Raw genomic sequence first — 25,782 nt, forward strand, 5'->3', positions numbered from 1 at the left:
ATCTGTCTTGAAATAGCCTTTTAAATTAGACTAGAATTTAGAAATTCAAGAATATTGTGAACTATTAAGAATTAGACGCAGCACAAGAACAAATCTGCACATTTAGCTAAGGGCAAAATCAACACAGAGCTATGCCAGTTTTTAGTTTCTTACTCTTGTGTGGAAAAAAAAATTACTAGCATCACAGAAAACAAAAACTGTTCCTAAGCTTCAGCAATAAAACAGTTTTGTAGCTCTGAAGTAGATGAGCACAGCATTTGTCTTTACCAGGTTTGTATATACTATTAAAGTACATAACACCTGTGTATTGTAAGCTGCAGTTATCCTGACAGCAGTACACAGCGCTGCTTTGTTAACAACTCTGAAGCAGTTGCACTCTACATATAAAGTTGTCTAGCACCTGAGTCACACTTATACTTGTGTCATCCCTGTCTGAGAGAACTAAAGAGCAGTGATTCTCATTTACCGTAGGCTTGTATTTTGTCTAACGCCCTACTTCCCTGCTCAGTATTCTAAAACAACTTGCTTTTAGTTCTGCAATCAGGAAAAAAGCACAAGTACAGTTAATAGCTGTGATGTACAGACTTGAGTTGGATTTATTATAAACGGTTCCAGCTTCCTTCTGTAGAGAAAATACCATTTAGAGTAGTGAAAAAAAAAGTGGCTTAGGAAGCCTAACTTTCTTCAATCAAATAATCCCCCCTGCCCAAAAGTGTTCTTGAAAGTTATGAAATCTATAAAAACACTTAAACCTCCCTTTGTGGTTTGTTTTAAGGACCTCAAACTGGAGAGCTGCTGTAACAGGAAGAATTCTGTGGCAGTGCAGTCAGCTATGACTCATGAGACCAGAGCTGGCTTCAGACTTCCTCAGTAACTGCAGCCAAGTAAACGTTTCTTCATGTAAACTGCCCTTGTTCAAAAATTTAAGAGCTAGGACAGGTTGGCTTTATACAGAAAGACCTGGGACATTTGGGGCCTCTGTTTCAGTAGGATTCTGTACAGCTACCTCAGAACAAAGCTCAGAGACATACAGAAAGGACATTAATGACTGCCAGAGGCCTTTTTTCTTTTTGTAGCATATTCTTGCATGGAATTGATTTAACTATTTTTCTTTAAAATGCTGACTCTAGAAGGAGCCCTTGGAACACGCAGGCTGCCTACATCTCAGACTCTCGAAGGCTGCTAAGCACACCTCTGAAAAACTTTATGAAGCTTTCCAAGTGCTCCTGCTCAGTGTCATGCCACCAGCCTGTGTTTTGTTGCCCTGAGTTCTCAATTGAACGCATACTGCCTGGGGCTGCTGGGGAGGTGGGGGATGTGTGGAGACAGCATTTGAAGTTCTCCAACCTGCTTTACTTCCTGGGGGTATACTGTGACTCCTACTTACTTACTACTTCCCTGTGTGATAAAAACATTCTTCTGATCCTTGCTTCATCTTAGTTGTGAAAAAGCAGTAGGACATAGTACCAGTGCAGATTTTTCTTCTTGCAACACACAAAAATTTCTGTTTTTTCCCTCCAACGTCTTGTCAGGTAGGCTGAGACCTATACTACTTTACAACCACTTCTGAGCATATGGGAGGAAGGGAACACTATGCTAGAGCACAGAGACTTAAAAAATGTAATTGAAATAGAAACAGATAGAAAGTGAAGAGAAAAAGGAAAAACTTTACTCACAGTTGTAAGGAAAGACTCAAACTAGTCTGGGGACAACATCAGAGAAAGGGTGATAGACCTAAGAAGTGCTGAATAATACCTCACGATCTGTGCTAGATACAACTAGAGAAGGCAATAAAAAGCATTTTCAGAAAACAAGGGAAAGCAAGGAAGTTTGTCCACAGCTCAGCAGGGATGAGAATGTAATAGACAGTACAGAAACAATAACTTTGCGAACAGGAGAAAACTGGCAGTAAAATGAAATCTTATCATCAAAAGCAAATCTCTCAAATCACGTGTGACCTGTTCTTTCTCTGAACTCGGGGAAAGTCATTACTGATCAACTCAGAGCAATTCCTCTTTATTTTTATTAGTAACTTTGCAACAGGTTCTCATTCAGTGAACTCTAAGACAGATCCTAGAGAGTTCTGCTGAAGCCTGCCTTCTTTAAACAACAACAAAAAAGGAGGGAAATAATGCATCTGATTGCAGTTGCCAGAAAGGCATGGAAAAAAAGCAGTCAACATTTTTATCTTATCATAAAGTCATTATCAGATCTTTGATCTTATGGTAAATTATTTTATGATGGTAAATCATGCATTTATCAAGAGTGAATATTTTATGCCTATCTAATGTTCCTTTGAAGCCTTATTTGGCATTTAATGGAGAATTCTTATCTTGAATTGACTAGCCTAACAAAAGCACTGGCTCACTGCGGTGAGCTGAATGTGTCCCTATTTCTCAGCTGCTCAGTGAGTAATTAAACTCCACCACATTGTCTGATCCCTCCTCCTCAAAAGAACAAGGGGAGAAAATCCAGTGAGAGAAGACTCACAGGATAAGATAGACCAGTCAGACACAGCACAGGGAGATAAGTGTAATTTACTGCCGCTTACTAACATACTAGAGCAGTGAGGACTGAAAACAAAGGGCTCCCCCTCCCAGTGTCTTGTACCTCCTGTCCTTGAGCAGCACAGGGCATCACGGCTGCAGTCAGTCCACAACACTTCAACTCCACCACTCCCCTGCTCCACAAGGGGTTTCTGATCACACACAAGCTTCAAACACAGGCTGCAGTTCTTCATTCCCCCTATCATTAGCTAACGCTGCTACACAAACACAGTATCACTGTAAACAGTCCTTTTGTCTTTACAAGTTTTTGAAAGCATTCAGCTTTGTCAGAGCAAACATTACAATCATGATTTAATACAAATTAAATGAAGTCTCAAATTTTGCAAACATATTTTAAAAACTATTTGTTACCCTAGATGCTGTTCTCAAAGCGGAATTAATTTAGTGTTATACCTCAATGTTTAACATTTTGTGCAAAATGTACTGAAAACACGTGAGGTGCGACATGTTTGGATATATTTCATTGTGAACCTATTTTTTCCTAAAACAAATCCAGGTAGATCTAAAAACATGCTTAATTAGAGACAGCCAAAACTTGCAACAGAAAACAATGTTTTTACAGAGGCAAAACTCAACAACTTGGCTATACTGCTTCATCTTACTTGATCTTATTAAGCAACAGGGTCCACCTACTGTTAAATTAGTAGGACTTTTTTTTTTTTTAATAGAGATCATTAGACATTATTGCAAGCAAGCAAGAAAGACTTTTTTAATGATGTAGTGAACAAACTGTTAGCTGCCCTATGTTTTGCCACCTAAATGGTTCATCACTGATTTGGTGCATGTAAAAATCTTGTAGCATTTATACACACAAAAAATCTTAGCAAGGATATTGCTTCAAAAAACAAACAACAAGTCCAGTATATGTTTTTATGTTCTTTACTACTACCCAAATATCACATTTAAGACCTTGGGACCTTTGTAAAGCTAACTCTAAAGAGAGCTGCCTTCCAAAGATTTACTAAACACATTTAAAACTTTTTCTTTTCAAACTAAAGTAGAGGCCTGCTGCACTCAGAAGCACACTGAGCAGGATTTATTATTAGTCTGTTAGTACAGTATAAGTAATGACAGCTTGGCTAAATCCATTGAAAGAATCCTCTCATCTGAGAAACATTTTTAACTCTACAAGTACACACTGCATGTGTGTCCTTAGCAGTTAAACCACATTTTAAATTGGAAGCCTACAGTTTTCAGAAACAAACTGGGTTGATCTACTTGTTCACATTCAGCAAATAGGTTCCAATGCCAAGAGTGATCAGCTAAAACTTTGTATTATTTTGTATAGACTCAACTATCCTATAGTCCTATAGTACCCATCTTTTTAGAGGTTTTTTTTTCTTCCAGTTTTCTTCCTATTAATAGTATCCAATTACTATGTAGTACTCAGTCAAGCTGCAATGATTTATATGCAATATATGCCCACATGCATCTATAAAGATGGCATCCAGGATGAGCTCCTCCATCACTTCTCCGGAGATGGAAAAGGCTAATTGATCTGCAGTTTTCTACACTCTCATTCTTGCCCTTTTTGAAGAGTGCAATGCCACTGTCTTTCTTCCAGTTCTCAGATAACCCTCCTGTTCACTGTCACCTTCCAAAATCAGACAATGGCCCAGCAGTAACATCCACCAGCTCCCTCAGCACTTGAGAGTGCATCCAATCAGAGCTCATAGACTGTAAGGAACTTATAAAAGTACAACCACATATGCTTTTCTACAAACAAAGTATTACCATTACTAGCAACAGGTGACAAGTCTTATGCTAGCTATGCAAGGCCTTGGTCCTGATCTGTTAGGCTCTTTATCAACTTTTCATAAAGCTTACTCTGTGAACTACGGCCTGGTACACCAGGTGTCTCTTATTAGTACTGTGCAGATTAAACTCTAGATAACAAAAGCTTTTCAAATGTAAACACAAACTGAAAGCAGATGCTCCAGAACCGTAATTTATTAACTGTCAATCACTGGTTAGTGAAAAAGTGTAACCTCCAGCACTACCAAGACTGCTCTTGCTTTAAGTAAAAACACCTTGACCAAGGGAAAAATCCATCAAAACAACCAGTTAACATGGCAAGGCCTCTGCTACAGGGAGGCAAAGTAACATGTCTAATCCCCAGACCAGAAGCTAGAATCAAGGAGTAGGGATCACCAAGAAGTTCAATCAATTAAGAAATCACAGACAGCAAGGAGGGAGAAGACACTCAATTCAATGCATGTCTGTCCTGCTCCCTCTTCTCCTTCTTAAGGAGCTCACCAGTGAGATTGCCTTGACTTCATCAGCTAGAATCACTGTAAGCAAAGACATCAGACTAGCCACACGCCATTGCTTCATTATACTGCATACTTGCAGTAATTTCAAATTTAAGTATTGAAAACTGACTGCTTTGACTCCATAATGAAAATGGTTAGTGTGCAAGAACTAGTGTACTGTGATAATAATGTGTAAGAACTACTATAAGCATGAAGCATGTTACTAATGCCAGCCTAAAATGCTTCAGTTCTGAAGTTTAAAATTGACCTGATTTGTCAGAGCTCAGGCTTAAGTCTCCCATTCCACCTCATTCCTTGATATACATACACAATTGTACTCACATTCATATACATATATATTTTTCAAACAGCTTTTCACCTTCTGCAACTTAGAAGAAAGCTTTTTGCATGTATGTGTTAGACATGTCACAAAACAATCTGGGCATATAGCTGCCAGAGATATGGGGCAGTAAATCCTATTTAACCACTTCTCTTAGCTGGAGAACAATGGTAGAAAAACATATCAAACAGACTAGGGAGTGGCTGAAGAGTGACAGATGATTTGATCTAAGCCACATTGATTAAAACTAGTGTAACAGCAAAAGCAGCTCCTGAAGTTTGTCTAAAAAGCAATCTAAAGATGAACTTGGAGATGCAGAAGGAACTCTAGTACAGTAAACTGAATAATAATTTTGTGTGCAAACACAAGCCTAAAGCTGATAATTTAGTAACTTCAGAAGGTAGCAAAAAAGGAAAGGAGATGGCTTGGTGTAGCAGTGAACTGGTAGACACAAATGTGCGTTCTAAGCATTTTATTTGGCATTCCAGGAACGCATTTCAAGAAGTAAGGCTTGGTATTACATGTATACTTAACAGAGATGTTAAAAATGACACTCATGGCTGTCATAAGACAGATCAGACAGTCAGCAGGGGGTTGCAGAGCAGGACAGTTCAGCAACCCCAGGGGGAAGGAGATGCACAAACCAATTGAATCCACTAACAATAAATTAACTATAAACTAATCTCATGGAAGGCAAAACAATCAGATTGAACAAGACTACAGACTGAAAACAAGACTTAAAAAGAAAAATCAGAGATTAAAACATAGCATTAATACCAACTGCAAACATTAGAACTCCTTAAGTCTTGTCCCAGATCAGTAAGAAGCATTCAACACTATGAAAATGAGCAGGTACCATCCATGGGCAGAAATAATGATCCTGAATTAGACAGCAAATGGTGGTAAAACTTATCAGGTGATAACTTATACAGAGGGCTTGAATTAAAAAAAAAGTAATTGTCCAGGAGAATCTTATGTTTCAAAGAATACCTGCCTGCTGCAGCAACACTGGCTCACTATCCTTATCTCCTAGGTATCAACTCTCTCTTCATTGCTCTGGCATTTTCCTCTCCACAATGCAACCACTTCAGGACTTCCAAATGGAAGTAAGCATTCCTGACTGCAACTGTATCTATAGGACTTCCTCAGTGGGCTATCTAGAATCTCTCAGTCCCATTAATGTGATATTTTCCAGTAACCCAGAAGTAACAACTTCTTTTTTTAAACAAGCCAAAGCCTAAAAACATTAACTGCCTCATGTCCTAAATAAATCCAGTTACGGATTGTATTCTGTGCCTTAGTTTACTCAGGTCATCTTTTTTAATAACAATCAAGGCCAAGGAAGCACTTTATCAAATTACATAAAAATGAATTAATGCTCATCACTCCTGAACTCACTACTGAAACAGATTGCTTTCCAGCCTCAGACAGCTGGAAATAAATTAATATATTTCCACACAATTAGCAATTATTATGAATTTGCTGCTATGCTATTTCTGTCAAGGGCAATGATTTACAGATTAGTTTCTCTAAAAAAAAAAGTCTTCACCAATGAAATGTTATCAGTTTGCATTCCTTTCACGAGCAGCTGACTGAATCAAACCTATCAGTAGATAAAATTGGTAATTACATTATTCTTATCACATGCACTTCTGTTGGCAAGATCAAAGTTCAGAGGACTAGCTAGTAAATGCTAACCCTAAACTCACTTGCATCATTCCTCCAAGTGGGTCCAATTCAGTACCTTACCACTCCAACACCTTCCAAAGAATGTTATGTTTGTATAATTGTGAAAATAAAACAAAACTCAATAATAAAAGAAACTCATCACACCACTGTTCATATCACAGTAAGTTTTGAAAAACATGTTGTAATACATGATTCTTTGCATAAGAAGTGCCTTAAGCAATCCTATTTGTTTAACAGTAACAAAAAAATACACATCTATTTCAAATCTTATGTGCTTGTAGAGTTTAAAATCTATTGAAAGAATTCTCACAGGAAGCTTCTGTATCTGTTTAAGTTGACAAATGCATGAAGCATCCTCTGTAAACTTGTCAATCTATTTTAAAAACTGATGCTACTTCCCTTCCAAAGTGTTCAATTACTGGTGGTGGCCAGCACTACAGTATACATGAATACTGATAGAAGGTGACTTCTGAACCAATTATATCTTAAAGTGAGGAATTATTAGTTGCTAGACAGAACTATTTTGCTCTTTCTTCAGAACGAATAATAAAACAAAATGCTTAAGATCAGAAGCTGTCTGGTTATCTCTTTCATGAATAGTCTTCAAGATTTTTTTTTGTAAACTGGAGCTAAACTGTGTTTATTCTACCCCTAATTTTTAACATTAATATTTACTAAGTTCATTGTGATAACAGGTTTTTTTTTGTTTGGTTGGTTGTTGTTTTTTTTGTTCAGGAAAAAAGGCTGAAATAACTTGTAAGTCAAATTGTCTAAGAACAGGCTTGTCTCTCAGGTAGACTTCTGTTTTCTGCCTCGTCTGTTTCTAGCTCCAGATATCCACAGACAGTAAAGTCTACACTTTCAGAAGCCCATTTGGAAACAGGAATGACTTGCAATTTGTATATTATCACTTGTTTTTAAGGCAATAATTCCTTCTAGTCTCTGCAAATTATTTCACTGAAAACACTCATTACGTGAAGTGCATTCATTACTCAATCTTAGTTGGACCATTTGCCAAAGAACTGTCTAAAAGCCTCTTTACAACATAAGAAAACAGTCTTAAATTTTAAGATCTACCCAATAGTATATTTCCATTACAAATTTAGCACAAATATAAATAATCTCAAAATAAGAAAAAGCAAATAATTGCACCACAATTGTCACATCTCATTTAAGCTCACAAATCAGAAGTTTGAATGTTTTTCTACAGTAACACAGAACATACAACTAAGACCAACCACTGGATTAAAAAATGGCAAGTATGACATCCGTCTAAAGAACAGATCAGACTTGAGGTGGAACAAGATTTTTGAGCTCTTCCTACCCAGATAGTCTAGTGTGCTCTTTGTTCTTTTTCCTTCTTGTGGGTTATCGAGCTTCAGCATTCTTTGAAACTGTCAAGCATGACAGTGCTCTAAGTGCTTTTCAAAATCCTCCGTACACAAGCAAGAGCTGTTCTAACCACACATACTTTTTGTTGAAAAAACATAACATGGGAGTTTATCCAAATTCTAAGAATTTGTAGTCAGGTTTGAAAAATTATTTATTTTTATTTATATTTAAAATTATCACCAGGATGAACTATTAGTGCTGGCCTTCCTGGGAGACTGTCTGAAGATTTGTAGATACATTAAAACTCCAGAATTCCCTTACAGATAACTTGGTATTTGTAGAATAACTTCAATTCTTGATATGTCAAAAAGTCACTGAATAAACAAGACCCTCTACACAATGACGCTGAAAGCACAAGCACAGGAAATCAAGCTGAAGATAGTATAAAGTGAAAGGCCAGTTCTACTGGAAGTTGGATTTCCAATTCTATTAAGCATTTATATATTCTGAGTGACAGACCCTGGCTCTTTACAACTACAAATCTAAGCTCAAAGACCCACATCTACAGGCATGTCATCAACATCCACTTCTAACCTTGTCCACAATAGTCACCATTAATAGTTTGCCATTAGGCATGAAGAAACAAGGTTTATGATAATGAGGGATGTCTCTAATAAACACCACCTGATAATCAACTCCAGGATGTTCAGGACAGAGTGACAAAACAAAGTTCAAGTCTCCACATATGTCGACTTTTCTAAATAAATACCCAGGATTTCTCATGCCTTCACCATTTAGCAGAACTTGTGAGTTCAAGCCTCTGCTCTGTTATGAACTAGTCAAACATTTTCAAAGTGGTTTTCCTTAAGTGTCTTAAGCAAATCAGCTTCAGCTATTGATTTTCACCATCTTCCTTCATAACTTATGGTACACAACAAATTCTTCAGTTCTTTACCAGTTGCAATCCAGTAAGGATACAGTAAATACTCCGCGTTTGGTCTCCTAGTGCAGAGAAACCAACTCAGTCTCAATGGCTAACTTTCTGAGTTTCAAACTCAGTATTTTTCTATTGAGCTAATGACAATTGTCAAGACATACTGGTTCTAGAAAGATGACATTATAATTCTAGACTTAAATATCTGAAGAAGTTACTTTAACAAGCTAACTTAACAAGACGTCTTGTTAACATAAACATCCCTGTAGAATTTGCTAGCAATCTCTGCTGAATGTGATATAAACGATTAAAAAAGACTAGAAGGGACTGTGGTTTTCTGAATACTAATTTTGTCTTATAATTAATACTACAACTAATCATCAGGCTGATGTCCATCTCTGAAAATATAGCACTACTGCTCAGAGGCAGAAGCTTTTTAAGTTTATGCTTATATATTGATAAAATTTGGACATTCTATACTACAAGTAGTAAACAGAACTCAAAAATCATTGTGCCCACAGCTGATAACAATTACATGCATACCTAGGCCAAATAATCAAAAGCAACTTCATAAGACTACAATCCTTTGACAAACTTAAGCATCATAGACATCAACACCATACAATAATCCTCATGTCTTGCTTTGTACTGAAGAAAAACTGATAGTAACATATCAGGTTAATACAGAGACAGTTACTGTGCTCTACTCTGAATCAGCAACATTGAGGAAAAATAAATTTACAGCATAGGAAGACACTGTAGGAAAAGAACATTCCATATAAAGAGTTCAACTACTGAATATTCATAGCTGATCATTAAGTCACCGAGAAACTCAGCTTCTCTCCAACACACAAACAACCTTTGACACATAGTAGAGTAAGTTCCACTGACAGCAAAAGTAGTGTTCTTGTTACTTCAAGATTTTATAAGGTATTGACCTTCTCCTATGCACTAAACACAAGCTAACTAGCTTATCATTGAAGCAAGATATTACATGAACATGAAAGTAAAGATTAACAGGAAGAATATTTCAAATATTTGGAGCCGTTGGAAAGGGTCCAGAGGAGGGTCACAAAGATGATCAGAAGGCTGGAGCACCTCTCCTATGACGTAGAGAGAAAAGGTCTTGGAGGAGAGAAGGTCCCAGTGGAGGCTTTCAGTACTTAAAGGCTGCTTATTAGGGGGGAGGCTGACCTTTCGCAAGGGTATATAGTGATGAGGTGGGGGGAATGGTCAAACAAAAGAAAGAGGTTTTAGGTTAGACGTTATGCAGAAGACTTTACTTGTAAAGTAGCAAGGTACTGAAACAGGTTACCCAGAGAGGCCCCATCCCTGGAGGCACTCAAGGCCAGGCTGGGTGGGCACTGGGAAGTCTCATCCAGTGAGTGGCAGCCCTGTCAACAGCAAGGGGCTTGGATACTAGATGATCCTTATGGTCCTTTCTAGCTCAAGCCACTCTATGATTTGACTATATTTTTCTACTACTAAAAACAGGTTAAAAAAGAAAAGCTAGTTTTTACTCCACAACTATCAAACCATAAGTATTCATTCTTAAATCTCTGGCCCAAATGAATAGCTTCTGAAAAACAAGTGTTTTCGTAACAATTTTAAACAAATTTCCATATCCTGGAGATGCAAGAAATGATCTGATAGTAAACATGAACCTCTAATACTTAAGCAGCAATCACTAACTGCATCTAGAAATAATTAACAGAGGTTTACCAGGCCTTAGAGGTGCCATTTAAACCTGAAGTTGAGCAACTTAAGAATAAAATACTCCTCACAATGCACAATACTTAATGAAAACTGAACTAAAATATGAAGTTAACTTTTGGAACTGTACCCACTTTCTTTTTCCCTCAACATATTTTCTGAGTATACGACTGAAGCTCAAGGACTTAAAAAGTTAAATCAACTATTCAACCCTAAGATATCAAAGAATAGAAAAGTTACTTCTCAGAACACAAAATGCTCCCCAGATTCCCTTCACAAGGTGCAACATCAGCACTTATTACAGCTCTACTGCTACTGGCTATCTCACTCCACAACTACAGTTGAAATTTGAAATGCCATAATATGCTCTAAGGTATGGATTCCAACCTTTTGATTTGACTAGGCTGCACTGACTGAAGAGGACTTATCACAGGCCACATACTAAAAGAGAGGACAAAAAAACCCATAAAACCAGCAGTATATGCTCTAACATATACTTCCAGACCTCTCTTGATCTACTTCCTTTTCACCACCTTTCTGTCTCTGTCCAGTAAACACATTAAGCCTCTTGGTAGTTAACAAGAGACCTTCCTGGAGCTCTTGATCAAAGGCTGAACCTACTACAGATGGCCATGAATATATCAAATTGAGTGCTTCTCCTTAGTCTTCCTCAGCTCACCTTGAAATAGCACATTCAGTGGAATAAACACATTAAATATTACTGTTCTTGTATACTTATGTTCTGCACAGAAGATGAGCTAAAATATCCAAAGGAAAGCCATGAAGACAATCAGAGCTGGAGCACCTCTTCTATGAAGAAAGGCTGAGCAAGTTGGGGTTGTTTATTTAGAGTCTGGGGACCTCACTGTAGCCTTCCAGAAACTAAGGGCCTTCAAGCAAGACCACTCTGTCAGACAGTCAACTGTCAGGACAAGGAGAGTAGTGCCTTTAAACAAAGAGATTTGAATTAAATGTTAAAGGGAAAAAAATGTACCTAGATAATCAAGGCCAGGCCAGATGGAGCCCTGGGCAATATGTTCTAGTGAATGGTGTCCCTGCTCATGGCAAGAGGTTGAAACTAGATCTTTAAGGTCCTTCTCAACACCAGCCCTTCTGTGCGTATTGTTTTCTGTCACATAAAGGACTATTTAAAAGTAACAGAAAAGCTACAGTATGACTACAGTAAGGATTAGTCAAAATTATTTGAATTAATTTTTAAATCAGCAAAAGTAGATTCTTCTTTATCTTGTAGGGCCACTTCATCATTATGAGACTGCATCTGTATGTAGGTTCTGTACACTTATCAGCATAATACTGAGTCTTTAAGCATTAGGCAGAAACAGCACACATCACACACTTATTTGTTTAAAGAAAGTAGTAAGCAGCAGAACGCTCTCCTTTTGGAAATATACAGATCCAGGTTCAGAAAGTTAGTAGTCAAAGCAATACCACCTTTTTTTTTTTTTTCCTCCCCTTTAGTGCAAAGTGTAAGGACTGTGAGGGATGTGAATTCCTTTGGGAAGTTGTTTTCATATCTTAGTTTGACCTCTGGGAAAACAATACCTCTTCCACAGAGAAACTGCACCCCTATGCACAGAAACCTTAAGCACGGCAGAAAGCTGCTTATTGCAATCCCAAATGAAAACAGCTTATTTTCTTATTAGGAACTCCTTGCGCTGCTCCACAGTGTTGCAAGGATATCACTAACTTAATATTAAGTGATGTAATAGAATAATTTGCTGCACCTAGATTTGCTTTCACTAAATATTAGCCTAACAACACACTAAACATGAAAAGATAGCAATATAGAAATAGCACTTACTGTAATCACAGCTTTACTCAGACAGATAGAGCCTCTGCAGCCATATTCTGTTTCATCTTCAGACTTGTAATAACTGAGTGTGTTGGCTTTCAGAACCACCCACCGATCCTGCCACCCATGAATGTAGTTGGTCCACTATATAAAAAAAAAAAAAGAAAGAAAAAAATCTGTTAATAGAAAAAATACAAAAATACTGATAAAATAATTTTGTTGATATTTCCAAGCCTTTCAAGTATCAGGAGAAAAAAAAAACGTGTTTTTTTGTTTTTTTTTTTTTTTTAAAAAGTTCTTCCCAATTGAGAACATTCCACTTTTGATCACTCAAAAAAAAAAAACCAAAAAAAAAAAAAACACACCACTTTTTGCAAATCACTTTGTTGCAGAATTGTTCCCAAGGCCACTTATATATATCCCAATGCAGTGATAACAAACTGGGGGACAGAGGAGAGAAAACCAAACATTCTACCTTCAGTTTAGGCTTGTGATTTTAAATCTGAATAAGAAACTTCCAAACTTAAGCAGAACATGAAACACTTGATTTATATACAAAGTGACTTGTACCAAAGTGATTTTACTGAATTTTAACTCTTTTCATATAAACACATACACGCCTTTAACCTACCAGCAGAGCATATAACCATTACAGCAACAAAAGTCACCAGTTCTTCATCAATTAACTACTACCCACAGACACTGCTTTAGGTTTTAATTCCATATCCACTTCATCATTAAGATGATAATTACTTGTCAGGAGCCATCAAATCATCCTATTACTGAGATCTTTCTAGGGACTCAACATTCACATATACAAAGAAACTGACATTCCAGGAAGAAGTCCTGTATTGATCATACAATGATACATTTACAAGTGACTAATAACGTCCTGATTATTAGTATCTTGTATTTGCTACAAGTTCCCAACACAGCTGAACCACACCCTGCAGAAGTATACAACACGGACATCACAACTATTCTACAACTCAGGTGACACACTGGTACTAGGACTTAATGCAAAAAAAGAAAAAACACCCAAAACCCAACAAGTTAAATAATAATGGAAATGGGAAAACAAAAGCATTGAAAATGATTTTATCGGGAAAGCATTTCTTTGATCACAGACTTCCCAACCACTTATTCACCATTTTAGCACACAGAAATACGGAGGGAGAAGAAAGTGGAGTAACGGGATGATTTCCACATACTACCTGTATCAGCTATACATATACCTGTATCAGTTATGTGCCTCATAACTGCATGTTAGCTCTACTAATGGCAAGAGGAAGTCTTAGCACTCAATAGGACAACAAATTCTATTAGCTGAGAAATTACTAGCTGTTTTCAAGTGCAGGTCAGACCTAAATTACTCACCAAAAACAAACCTTTTTACAACAACCAAATAATCTGAACAGCTACATTCAATATGAATGCTTTGGCCGTGTTTAGTACCTGAACCAATAGCACCAACTATTATTAAGGCTTATTTATGCTGCCTTCCTCATCTCTATTATATTCCCTGTTCCTTCCAAATGTGAAGTGTGAAGCCCAAAGGTATCATGGCCAAAAGAGCAAGGGACGGGAAAGAAAGCACCTTTCCTCCTTTGACACAGTTAAGTGAGGTAAATATAGCAGCCAATCTTGCATTAGCTGCTGCAATCAACACTGGCTGTTGCAAATAAGTATGACAGGAGTTAAGAGACTCCTTAAAGTATTCTTGTAGGGAAAAAAAGGTTTTTTTGCAAAAAACAACAACCACCACCACCAAAAAACAAACAAAACCATTTACCAAGACATTTCCATGGCAGAGTTCTTTGTATCCACCTTAAAATCATAAGGAAAACTGTAATGGAAAATGCCTAGAGTTTGGAAACACTCAGAGAGCAGTGAAATGTACTTCTAATTAGCTTCTCTTTCCAAATTATCCTATTTGTTTCAAAGCTTCTCTCTTTACTGAGTTGAAAAATCACTAAGCATACAAAGAACAGCACACTTTCACTGATTTGCTATTTAATAACAGATTGACTTTTAAAAACAGAGATATGCTCAGTTTGGAATTGTACCCTTCAATTTTAAATAATTTGTCTCAAGCATTACTGAGACATCAAGTAGGAAAAGGTAAAAATCATCCCTCAAGTATATTCACTGCAACAGGTTTTACCATACTTTGAGTACTGAGATTACATCCCTAGGGTTCTCACAGCAAGGACAGCATCAGCTACACTTGGTATAATCATAAATATATATATTTATATGAGTCTTGCACATCAGAACTTTATAAATATCAGCAGACCATGACTGCATCCACCACTCCTGCACATGCCAACATACAAACCAACTATATCCTAACAGATATTCAAGTTCCTAAGGTACGAATAGGCTAATCAAAAGAAAGCATTGTGAAGAAAAAGACCTCGTGTTGTAAGTGCTGTAACATCTCATGACTGTCTCATTCTCTCCCATCTCCTACTGACGACAGGATCTCACAGATGAGGGCCTTCTCCCATTTCTGGATTTAGGAACATTTTTAGCCTGCAAAGCATTTATTACTCTCACAAACAAGCAGAAGACTGCCTCATTGTGACTGTTTTCTTAGCAGCCAGGGCCAGTTATGAACTTGGTATCCCATGACCTGTGTGCTCCATGCAGGCTGATGACTGGCCTCCCCACACAGAACAGGAAAGAATATATATTTTTTTAAATACAACATCATCCTGAAGGAACTTTCTGTAAAAAAAAAAGCAAAACCTTTTTGCTCCCAAACTTAATGATTCAATACACAACTTTAAAACTGCCCCAGAGTAAAATTTCCCAGTGTCACCCAACACATACTTGCAAGTCATCTCATTTCCAGCCATTAAAGAAATAATAAGCAGCAGCACTTCTATTTAAGAAGGGAAACGAGCTCTAGTGCCCTTTTCCTGCCTCTCCTCCCCTCCTCCCGTATCTCCTGCTGCAGGGCTGGTTTATGGCACTGTTTTGATACTCGCACTGAAGGCTGCGCCGTTCCCGTGCCTGCTCTGGGGGAGCGACGAGCGCGGCCCCACTCAGGGCAGCGGGGATCCCACACGGCGAAGTCTCCCCGCGCTACCGGGACGCGACTCTCGCAGAGGGAGGAAGGGGTCGCCGCGCTGGGTGCCTGCCCGGCCCGTCCGGGGCTCGAGGCCGCGCCGGCGGCTCCGCCCGAGGCAGGGCTCCCTCACGGCACCTCTCCGGGCCGGGCTGCCAGGGCCCGCACGAAGGCGGGGGGAGGTGAGCGGGCCCCTCCTGGCGCAGCGCCGTCGGGGACGTGCCGGTGCCCCCAGCCGGAGGGAGTGGGCGCGGGAGGGGCTCCCTGGCAGCCTCCGCGATCGTGTGGCATCTGTTCCGGCCGCCGCCTCTCCCGGGGGCGACCGAGCCCCGTCTGCCTCGGCCCGAGCTCCGGAGCGGGGCGGCGAGGAGCTGACAGCCGGGCTCTGTCGGCCGACTGGGGGGGTTGTGGGGGAGAGCCGGGAACCGCCGCGTAGAAAGGAAGCGCGAGGCCGCCGGGTGCGGCGGAGCGGAGCGTCTTACCTTGCTGAGCACCCCGCAGAGCTCAACAGGCAGCCCGAGCTCGGTCTCGGGGTCCTCCTCGGAGCCGGAGGAGTTCCAGCTCTGGTTGTCCGACATGGAGACTCGAGCCGCAGCCACCGCTGAGCGGGGAAGAGCCGCGCGGCCCCTGCCCTCAGCAGCCTCAGCGTCTCCTGCCGAACGGACGGGAACGGCCGGCAGCGGCTCCACCTGAGCGGCACGGCACGGCACCGCTCCGCGCCCGACAGCGGCCGAGCGGCCTCGAGAGGCGGCGGCTCGCGCTGTTCCCTCAGAGAAGCTCCGGGGCTCCGGCCCGCGGCAGCGGCCACAACATAGAGGTGGCGAGGGGAGGAGGAGCGAGCGCACGTCCGCCTGCCGCGCACCCCGCTCACAGCGCTGCCGCCGCCGCCGCCATCTTACGCGAGGCGGAGGGGGGCGCGCTCTGTCACTATTTACCCGTCCCACCCCCGCCCGGCCCCTCTGCGGGAGCCGCGCACGCCATGCTGGGAGCTGTAGTCCGCCATACAGGCGGTCCCCCTCCCGCCGGCTCGTGGCCGCCATCTTGGGCTCGTCCTTCCCGTAGCGCTGGGTTTGTTCCGTGAGCAGGTGGTGGCCCGGCCGCGGGGCAGCGCTGCTGTGTGGAGCGGTAGGAGCCGAGCGAAAAGCCTGAGCTGTCAGGTAGCCCGGTGCCGTGTTTGTCCGCGCCTGCCGTTGTAGATCAGAGCACGAGATGGGACGTGGTGTATATTTTGTGTTCAGAGCCTTATCTGTGGGGTTTGCGTAAAGAAGAGATGCCAGCCGACCGCTGTGCAGATGCAGTGGGTTGGAATGGACGTGCCGATTGTGTGGGATCGTGGCTTTTTGCTTATTTATCGGGTGAGGGTAAAAAGGCATTAAATCAGTTTGATGTAGGAGGTCTCAGCTTTGCAGTGCATGTGCTGGTTGTATTGTAGGAACAGTACTCTGAAATCTGTTTTTTTTCTGACTGCCTCTGTGACAAATCGCGGTGTGATATTTTTTCTGTGATGCTTTTGCACTGACTTTTTGGCTTTTATTATTGTTATTAATGAAGAGCCTTTATCGCAGACCTATGCCTGAATGCGTATTCTCTTCTTATGAGATAGGTAAACTTTTACTAACATACATACATAACATCTCACTGCCTTTCGTATGAAGTTATCTGCACTGTGGCTTTCAAACTTAGGGAAAGCTGTTGAGAAATTAGGCCCTTTGCTTCATCTGCTGTTTGGAAATGTGCTATTTTTGCTCTGTATCTGTTGCAATGTACTGCCTTTCTTGAGTAAGCAGGGTGGCTGAGTTTTGTACATGCCAATATGTGAAAGAATACTTTTGGGTTCTTCTCTGAAGCGTATTCATGAAGTTAAGTGGTACCACTTTTAATCTTGTATTTTTTTCCCAGTTAAATTCTGAATGAATTTCTTTCTCTATTCGGATCTGAAAGCAGGGAGTGAAGAGACATGTCTGAGCAAAGCCTTTGGCAACAGCAGGGACATGTACTTAGCCATGCACCTTCACTTTCGCTTTAGGATTGACCCCTTGGCTGCAGTTGCTGTTACCGATCAAGAACTGCTGAATCTTGTTGTAAGGGACCTCTGGAGGTCATCCTGTCCAGCCCTCTGCTAAAGCAGGTTCCCTAGGGTAGGTTGCACAGGAAAGATCCAAACAGGTTTTGAATATCTTCAGAAAAGGAGACTCCACAGTCTCTCTGGGCAGCCTGTTCCAGTGCTCTGTTATGGTCACAATAAAAAAGTTTTCCTCCTATTTAGATGGAACTTCTTCTGTTCCAGCTTGTGTCCCTTGTCCTGTTGCTTAGCACCATTAAAAACAGCTTGGCCTCATCCACTCGACTCCTGCTCTTTAGATATTTATAAGCATTGATAAGATCCTCTCTCGGTCTTGTCTTCTCCAGGCTGAGCTGTCTCTGGTTTCTCAGCCTTTTCTCATAAGGGAAATGCTCCAGGCTTCCAGTCTAATAACATTATCTATTATCTTCTTGGTTTCTTCTCCATTTTTACATCTACATTAGTTTTTGTTCTTTAATCATGTGTTGAGACTATGATTAACCTGAATTAAATTAGCTCTTTTCGGATATTCTAACCATCCTTTTTGTATATAACTGACTACCTATTACAGATTGCATCTACATTGCATCCATGAATCCGATTTGTGTGCTCCAAGGCCAACCTGTCATACAAACCAGAGCCATGTTAAGTGAAGATAATCAAGCTGATAGGCTGCTGTAGACCACACATTCATCTCTACCTCCTCCTGTGTCTTTTTCATAGAATCACAGAATTATATAATGGTTTGGGCTGGATGAGATCTTTAAGATCACCTAGTTCCAGCCCCCTGCTATAGACAGGAACAACTCACTCTAGACCAGGTTGCTCAAAGCCCCATCCAGCCTGGCCTTGAGTGCTTCCAGGGAGGGGGCATCCACAGCCTCACTGGGCAGCCTTCTTCACAGGGCATTTATTTTGTGCTTCTTTACTGTAATTATAATTTCATCACAAACCCTTATATTCCATCTGTACTCCTTGTGACTTAAACATTGTAAGGAGTCTACAAGTTACTGTTGTACTGGAGATAGCCATCATCTTTTGTAGAATACTTCAACAGATGCAATTGCTTTACACAGTTTACATACTAATTGTAATATAAATGTGCTTTTTGGAGTTTGATTTCTGAAGGTACTAGTCATAAGCGTCACTAAATGAATAACATTGTGAATATCCAATTTTTTCCTTTTTTATATGCTAATTTCAGTGTTGTACTTTTACCCGTACTATGTTCATTGGTTATTAGAAAAATGCATTAATCTTTAGTGTATATTTTCTGGTATGTTCATGCTCATAGCTTGTAGGGCTATTTTTCTTAAGGGATTATTGAAGGAGCTTTACTTATATACAAGCATATTGCCTAGTACCATAGTGTCTCAGGTATAAACAATTTCTTCATTATTTTCCTTTCGGTTTAAAGTAATCAAGCATTATTTTCAGTAGTCTAGATATTCAGGGAAACCTTGTTTAGAAAAGGGAGATGAATGTCTTTCAGTTTAGAATAACTTGTGAAATACTGAATAGAGGCAAGAGAAGATACCACAGTTCTTTGCCTTTGGAATGAACTTTGAACTTCTAAAGTCATGAGATTTTCTGAACAGAGCCATAGAGGAGCTGAAAGCAGGATTTGCAGCAATATTATACCACGTTTTACCTGCAGAAAATTATCAGAGGTAGGTGGTCCACTTGTTTCATTTAGTTGGCTCTTTGCAAAAGGGAAGCATTATCCAAGTAGCTTATTGAATGGCATGACATACGTATTTTGACGTCTTCCTTTCAGGGACAAGCAGTCTCCAACCTGTTTGTTTTGCAGTGTGAATTCCCTTTCAGAAGGCATGGATTGCCTGCAATTTTAAAGTTGTTGATTACAAAAAAGACATAATTCTAGGGCTCTGCTCCTTGAAAGTTAGTTCTGAGTACTTGGTTAGGATATAAGTTTTCTGAGAATGCTGGGTCATATGCTACCTGAAAAATAGTCCCATTCAGCTGTCTCAGCATATGCACTTGGAATTTTAACTTCTGTGAATCCTGACACAGTTTTTTGCTTAGCTTTATTAGTTTATCATTTACTTTGGCTGATTAGTGCTATGAAAAATGTTTTCCTAGAAGGTTGGCTTTTCTAGAAAAGTAACATTCTATTATCCATTGAGAGAGGAAAGTGAAGCGGTTGTAGTTTTGAACACTGCTAGTAAGGAACCCAGAATACTAATGTTGTGTATGCTCACATACTGGTAACACAGTTACACAGTTCTTGCCATCTCTATTATTTCGAATCTCTACAGGATTAAAACTGACATGAATCCTTTTCTGGGGGCCACTCAGTAGCCAGGACTCTAGTAACCATCACCCCCTGTGGATGAAAAGAATTGAGCTGATCATTCAGAAGGACGGTCTGATGTGCTTGCTTGCACATGTCTTTGTTTGTGGGTGGTTTCTCCTGCTGAGAAGCAAAGACTTTCAAGAGTAGCCGATATTTAAATCATTATTGAAGGAACATGTTTTTACAAGGAAATAAGAGTTAAGGAGCTTGTTAAATTTGGCCCTGTCAGCCAGAATGTTTCCTTGCCAATTGAATACTCAGTAAAGACAGGTGCTGCAAAGACTTTTCTAGGTGGAAAAGATTTGACGTAAATGTTCCTGTTTAGGGTGCAATTCTTAGCTCACCCAAATGATAGTGAAGTCAGGTAGAATAAAATCAAATGCATTAATAGACTTTGTAGTATAACCTTTTAAATATCAGAGATGTTAAAAATATCCTGGTGGTACTGAGGTTTTTCTGGCTTGAGCATATGCTTGTTCTTGTCTTATAAATTCAAGAAATAATGCAAAGCATTTGTTAGAAACATGTTTTTCACACAGCTTGGCTATATTGATTCCTGTACCCAGGCGGGTTAGCTGTGGTTTAGTTCTTTAGTGGTGGGTGCTGCCTCCAAACAGTTACATGCACAGCCTAGGTGAAGATATTTCTGTACAGGAAGTGGAATAAGAAGCATATCTGCATGGCCACCTGTTCTTTCTTAATTAGCAATTGGTTGAAAAGCAAAGTGGTGTTGATTTAACATGTCGATTTGAGTGAGTTGTGGTCTTACTGAGAAGGTGTCTTGTAGTCTATTTATTACTTATACAACAGCTTTGTTCTGAGGTGGCCAGTGATGCGGTTTCCAGCAGTAATAATTTTCAGTCTGAGGAGGACATTTGAAGGTTTGAGTTTGAGAGTTACTTTTGAATCAGCCTGCTTGGCTTGTGTGTTCTGCATTCATTTTTCGGGTTCTTCAATTCTTTTGTATTTACTCAGTTTTCATGAGTATTAAAAAAAAAAAAAAAGAAAGAAAAAAAAAAAAGAAGGGGAGGCACTTGATGTCTTATAATTTGATACAGTGTATAACTTGCTACTATACATTGGAATATTTTGTATTTTACATTTATATACATTTTTACAAACAAGTGAATGAGTTTTCCTAAGTTCTAGAGCAGGAACTGCGAATTAACATATCCATTTTGTTAGTTTGTTTTAGTGGAGAAGGTTTCTTGCAACATTAGGCTTCATTTCCATCCTCAGCTGAAGTAGAAAGTGAATGAAAAAGGTGTTGTCTGTGACATTTGTATTGTTCTCACCAGGCAGTGACACTTAGCCAGCTCACCAGTTTTAATTTGTGTTTCTTGAGAGTTTTTTGATTTAAGTGTGAATTATGTTGAGGTGCAGACACAGCAAAGTTTTATGACAAATGTATTTCCTGAAGTAGCTGAAATTGCCTCTTTTTGAGTCTTGAACTGCTGAATTATACATTTCACTTAAGATGTGTTAAAGGTAGACATTTCACTTGTGTTTGGCTTCTGAGGATCTTCCATATTCTTCACAACCATATTCAGCATGAACACGATTATTTGACTCATTGTTTCAATATGGAAGGGTTTTGGTTTTTTTTTCTACCTTACTGAACATTTATAATATTTGATAATGAGTAATTTGTTAAGCATATTTAAGAACTGGGGATCTGATATGTATATATAGATAGATATTTATGGGAGTGTGTATATTACTTCAGAAGATGGTTTTGTTTTGTTTTTTCCTTTTTTCTTTCTTCTTTGATGCTCCCAGCACAGTACAAACTTCATGAGTGTTTATCTTTTGAGCATAGTGCAGTTCATACTACACTACACTTGGCCTTAGGAAAAAGGCTGCATAGTGATCCTTTATGGACAGAAATGGATGAACTAAGTTATTCATCTCAGTTAGCTGTTTATTGTGCATTCAGTGCCCTTCACAAAACTCCTATTAACATTTTGACCTTCTCACAGAAGTTAAGGGTGTGTATCTCAGTAGTTTTTGCATCACATGCTTTATTTGGTTTCTTGGCATGGGTGTCTGTGATAGCATAGATAACAGTTTTTCTTCACAAGAATTGTTACACAATTTACTTGCATCAAATTATCATTTGGTTTCTTTTCCCAAGTTTTGCAGGCAGTTGTCACTTTCTATTCCTAACGCTGCTTCTCAGCAAGTTGTTACACTATTAATAAAGGACAAAGTGTTAATGTTAATTTTGTGAATGTTATTGCCTTGCAAGATAAAACTATGTCCACTGAACTGAATATTTTAGAAATTATTTTCTAAATCTTTCTCTCATGTTGTATTTTACTACCTGAAAATAATAAGACATAAGTGTTTTTAAGTTCTTATGCTACATACAGAGTTTCCATTATTGGAATTGCTGGGTGTTTAATGAATATAGGCTGGAGAAATAGTGCAGCTCACAAATATAACCTATCTCATTCAGGCTACTTCATGCAAACAGATGCTAAATATGATTACAGGTAAAGGCACTTGAAATTAAGTAATTTCTCTATGTTACTTGCTCATTCAGTCTCAGTATTGTATGCTTTCATATGTTGTAAAATCCAATCTTTTTGATTCAGTGGAGTTTCTGTGCTTGCTTCTAGAAGTGTTGCATTAGCATTCTGTCTTTTCCATGTAGAAACATCCCAGACTACTAACAAAGCATCCTACAGAGTAATGATGTTCTGTGGTTCCTCTCCACCTTTTTATTTTGCCATTACCAGTTGGCAGTCATTGCTCAAGGCTTCTTTATCTTTGGACACCCTTTCAGTAGAAACTGGAAAGTTACCTCTTCCTCATAAAGATGATTCGTCTGCTCCCCATGTCCATCTCCAAGTAAAAAGAATAACAGAATAGTATTTAACTGTAGGCTGCCTTCACAGACCTCTCTGATTTCATTCCCTTCTTTCTTGCTGTGACAGTGTGAGAAATTGAACATGTCCTCTTTAATGGAAATGGCACAGTCTTGCAGCAGATTCTTGAGGTGTCAGCATGCCACAAATATGTCACAAATCTGTCACTCTTTGCCTTGACAGTTCTAAGCTAGTGTTTCATTAGTGTAAACTTTTGCCCACTTTTTCAACTTGCTTTAGCTAAAACACAAGACACCATAAGCTAACTGCTTTATCCAGGTCTGTTTTCCATGGAGACTGTTTCCCATGGTGACGATAAACTTCTACACTCACGTTTTATTAACATTTTGTACAGTGCTTCAAATAGTGCTTCGTTTAAATGTTGTCTTTGTTGCAGATGATCCACTGACTGTTTTGTCTGACAGCTTTTATTGTAGCTTCTGTTATATATTTAAATATGCTAAATATTTAACATTTTTTCCGACCTCTTATTCTGATAGACTCCAGGTTGTGTTAATGTCTCTTCTCTATATATTTAAGCTTCTGTAGAGAGCTAATGTCATGTCTTCAGATAAATATTTTCTTAATTCCAGCTAGGGCATTACTTTATACAGTTTGTTTTCTGTTATACTGATGTATTTTTGGTATGCGCAAGAAGATGAGAAGGTAAAATATACTAGGAGATGAGCATTTCTGAGACTTTTTTCTCATTGGATATATAGCAATGTGCAAGGGAAGGAGTTTGAATTAAACATGAGTTAGTGTTTAAAGCCCTTGCTATAAGGCTGAGGCTTTATGAATGAGGAGAAAGAAAGATTTTTACATTCCAGGGATAAAGAGACTTTTTCAGGAATGTGGGACCAAGTTACAAAGACTTGAACAGGAAGCAATAACCATGTTCATGCCAAGTTCTTGAAGAGAAGGAGTGATAAAAGAACCGGGGGAAGTAGTGGAGGGTAGTTACCCTGAGGAAAGTGTCTTACCTGCTTGCCATAGATTGAAAATAATGCTGGAATTATTGAGTAGCTAATTGAAGTGGAGGTTTTAATGAACTTGAGATGAAACTTAGAACTGAAGTGTGCACTGCAGGTTTTTTTTTGTTTCTTTTTTTTTTTTTTTTTCCTTTGGCTTTTGTCTAGCAGTCCTGTTACAGGCTCTGGTCTGTGGAAAATTAACGACAGTGTTTGTCACTGTGGGCTTTTGTTTGATAGATACACACAAGAGCTATGAAGCCTTTCCCAATCCCAGCTGACTCTTTAGTAGCATTTTAGCTACAGTAGTGCCAAGAGTTCTGATCTCTACATCTCCCAAGTACTTTCTATTCCTTGAACTGCAACAAGCTGTATAGATAAGCACAATGTTATTTAACTGGTGTTGTGTCTTTGGAAGGTGTCATACAAAATAATCTGAATTGGTGGCATGTGATTGGGTATTTTTGGCTGAACTTTTTTTATGTGTGGCTTTACTGTCTAATTTCATTTGGCTGGTGTGATTCAGGAGCTGATCATCATGAAAATAACAACAATGCACCATCAATGTAAAATAAGTCACCCATGTGGTTCTTTTATCACACACACACGACAAATATTAGCTTTAAATGCAGAAATGCATAATATAATTTTTCAGTTTAGTTGATAGTGAGATCCAAGTAAGTCCTTGAGTATTTAAAGCAGCATTTAAAAATACTTTCTAGAAAAAAATGTAACACTCTTAGATTTGTGTAGTTTGTGGCTGTATTTAACATATCTGCTCTAAGAGCCTGAAAGGATGTGACTTCTCACAGCAGGAACCACTTGTGTCACAGGGAGCAGCTTGAAGGGGAAGTTTAGGAGTGAATGTACTTCCTGCATGAAAGTAAAGCTGAAGCTGTTCATTAGTCAGCAGCTTAGGGTAGGAAGAAAGTACTTTTATATGCTTTTCCAGTAACAAATTTGTATTAAGTATTTCAATCCAATATCAGACTTGGATGCTGTGTATTTTAATCTGACAAGAATACGACCACAAGATTGTGCTCCAGAAGATAGCTTTTGTTTGCTCAGTTTAAGGTCAATTTATTATCTAAACAATGTACCATGGAAAAGTTCAGCTATTTACTTTTGTAAGGCATAAGGGAAGATGTCACATATAAAAAGTACCTGCACATGTAAGAAGTTACATATGGTAGCAGTTGAGTAGTAAAAGTTTGGTATGTTCTATTAGTTGGATGTTATGGCTCTATGAATTAGTGGAGAAAAAGAATGCAGGAATTTTTCCCTGAAGTAAACAATGAAGATTTATTCAAAGTTGTTAATTGAAGCCGCCTGTATTTAAAAGATGAGCTGTAGCTCAAGCAGGAGGTTTGAATTTGAGAAATTACTGAGAAAATTTATATGGCATATCTCAATGGAAGAAATGAGGACTAAGTGAACGACAATCTTCTGTGATTTAAAATCATTCTGTTTGTCTTTTTGTTTGCTTGTTTTTGGAAAGTGGTGCAGCTTATTGTGTTTAAGATATTACTGTTTGTTCTGATGGGATTATATAGTCTCGTGCATGACATGAGATGCTGACTTTTACTGAAGCTGATAGTGCACAATTATTTCTGTAAGGGAACTTTTGAAAGAGTTTGTTTTTAAATTACTAAAGAAGTAAAACCTTACTGTCTCCAAACACTGATAATGGCTTTATTTGGTGATTGTGAAAGGTCAGCCACTTTACACAAATATGTCTTCGTATTTGTGACGTATGTGTTGTTTTCATGAACAAATGTGCAGCAAATGAGTTCTGTAAATTACTTTTATGTTGTTCAGTTGGAACTTTGAAACAAGTACATGACAAGAC

At 39.0% G+C, this 25,782-nt stretch overlaps 2 protein-coding genes across 12 annotated transcripts in view; one reads left to right on the forward strand and one right to left on the reverse strand.

The window, feature by feature from the left end:
- CERT1 (ceramide transporter 1) overlaps nt 1–16,619 on the reverse strand; it is a 65,589-nt gene extending 48,970 nt beyond the window's left edge. For all 3 annotated transcript variants that reach the window (XM_015848818.3, XM_015848817.3, XM_085528172.1), the window contains exons 1-2: nt 16,196–16,619; nt 12,650–12,784 (exon numbers count right to left, since the gene is read on the reverse strand). In XM_015848818.3, the coding sequence (XP_015704304.1) occupies nt 12,650–12,784; nt 16,196–16,291 (231 nt within the window). In that variant the 5' untranslated portion in view covers nt 16,292–16,619. The remainder of the gene's footprint in view (nt 1–12,649; nt 12,785–16,195) is intronic.
- A 132-nt stretch (nt 16,620–16,751) lies between these two features.
- Nucleotides 16,752–25,782, forward strand: part of POLK (DNA polymerase kappa) — a 28,828-nt gene continuing 19,797 nt past the window's right edge. For 4 of the 9 annotated variants that reach the window (XR_014939138.1, XM_085528161.1, XM_085528170.1 and 1 more), the window contains exon 1: nt 16,752–16,870. The gene's annotated coding sequence lies outside the window, so the exon portion shown is untranslated. Of the gene's footprint in view, nt 17,101–17,764; nt 17,852–19,325; nt 19,446–25,782 lie in introns of those variants that run through there. The other 5 variants (XM_085528162.1, XM_085528163.1, XM_085528166.1 and 2 more) reach the window with 5 other exon arrangements.

The sequence above is a fragment of the Coturnix japonica genome, chromosome Z (assembly GCF_054131305.1).
Source record: "Coturnix japonica strain WE chromosome Z, WE-NBRP24, whole genome shotgun sequence".
Lineage (NCBI taxonomy): Eukaryota > Metazoa > Chordata > Aves > Galliformes > Phasianidae > Coturnix > Coturnix japonica.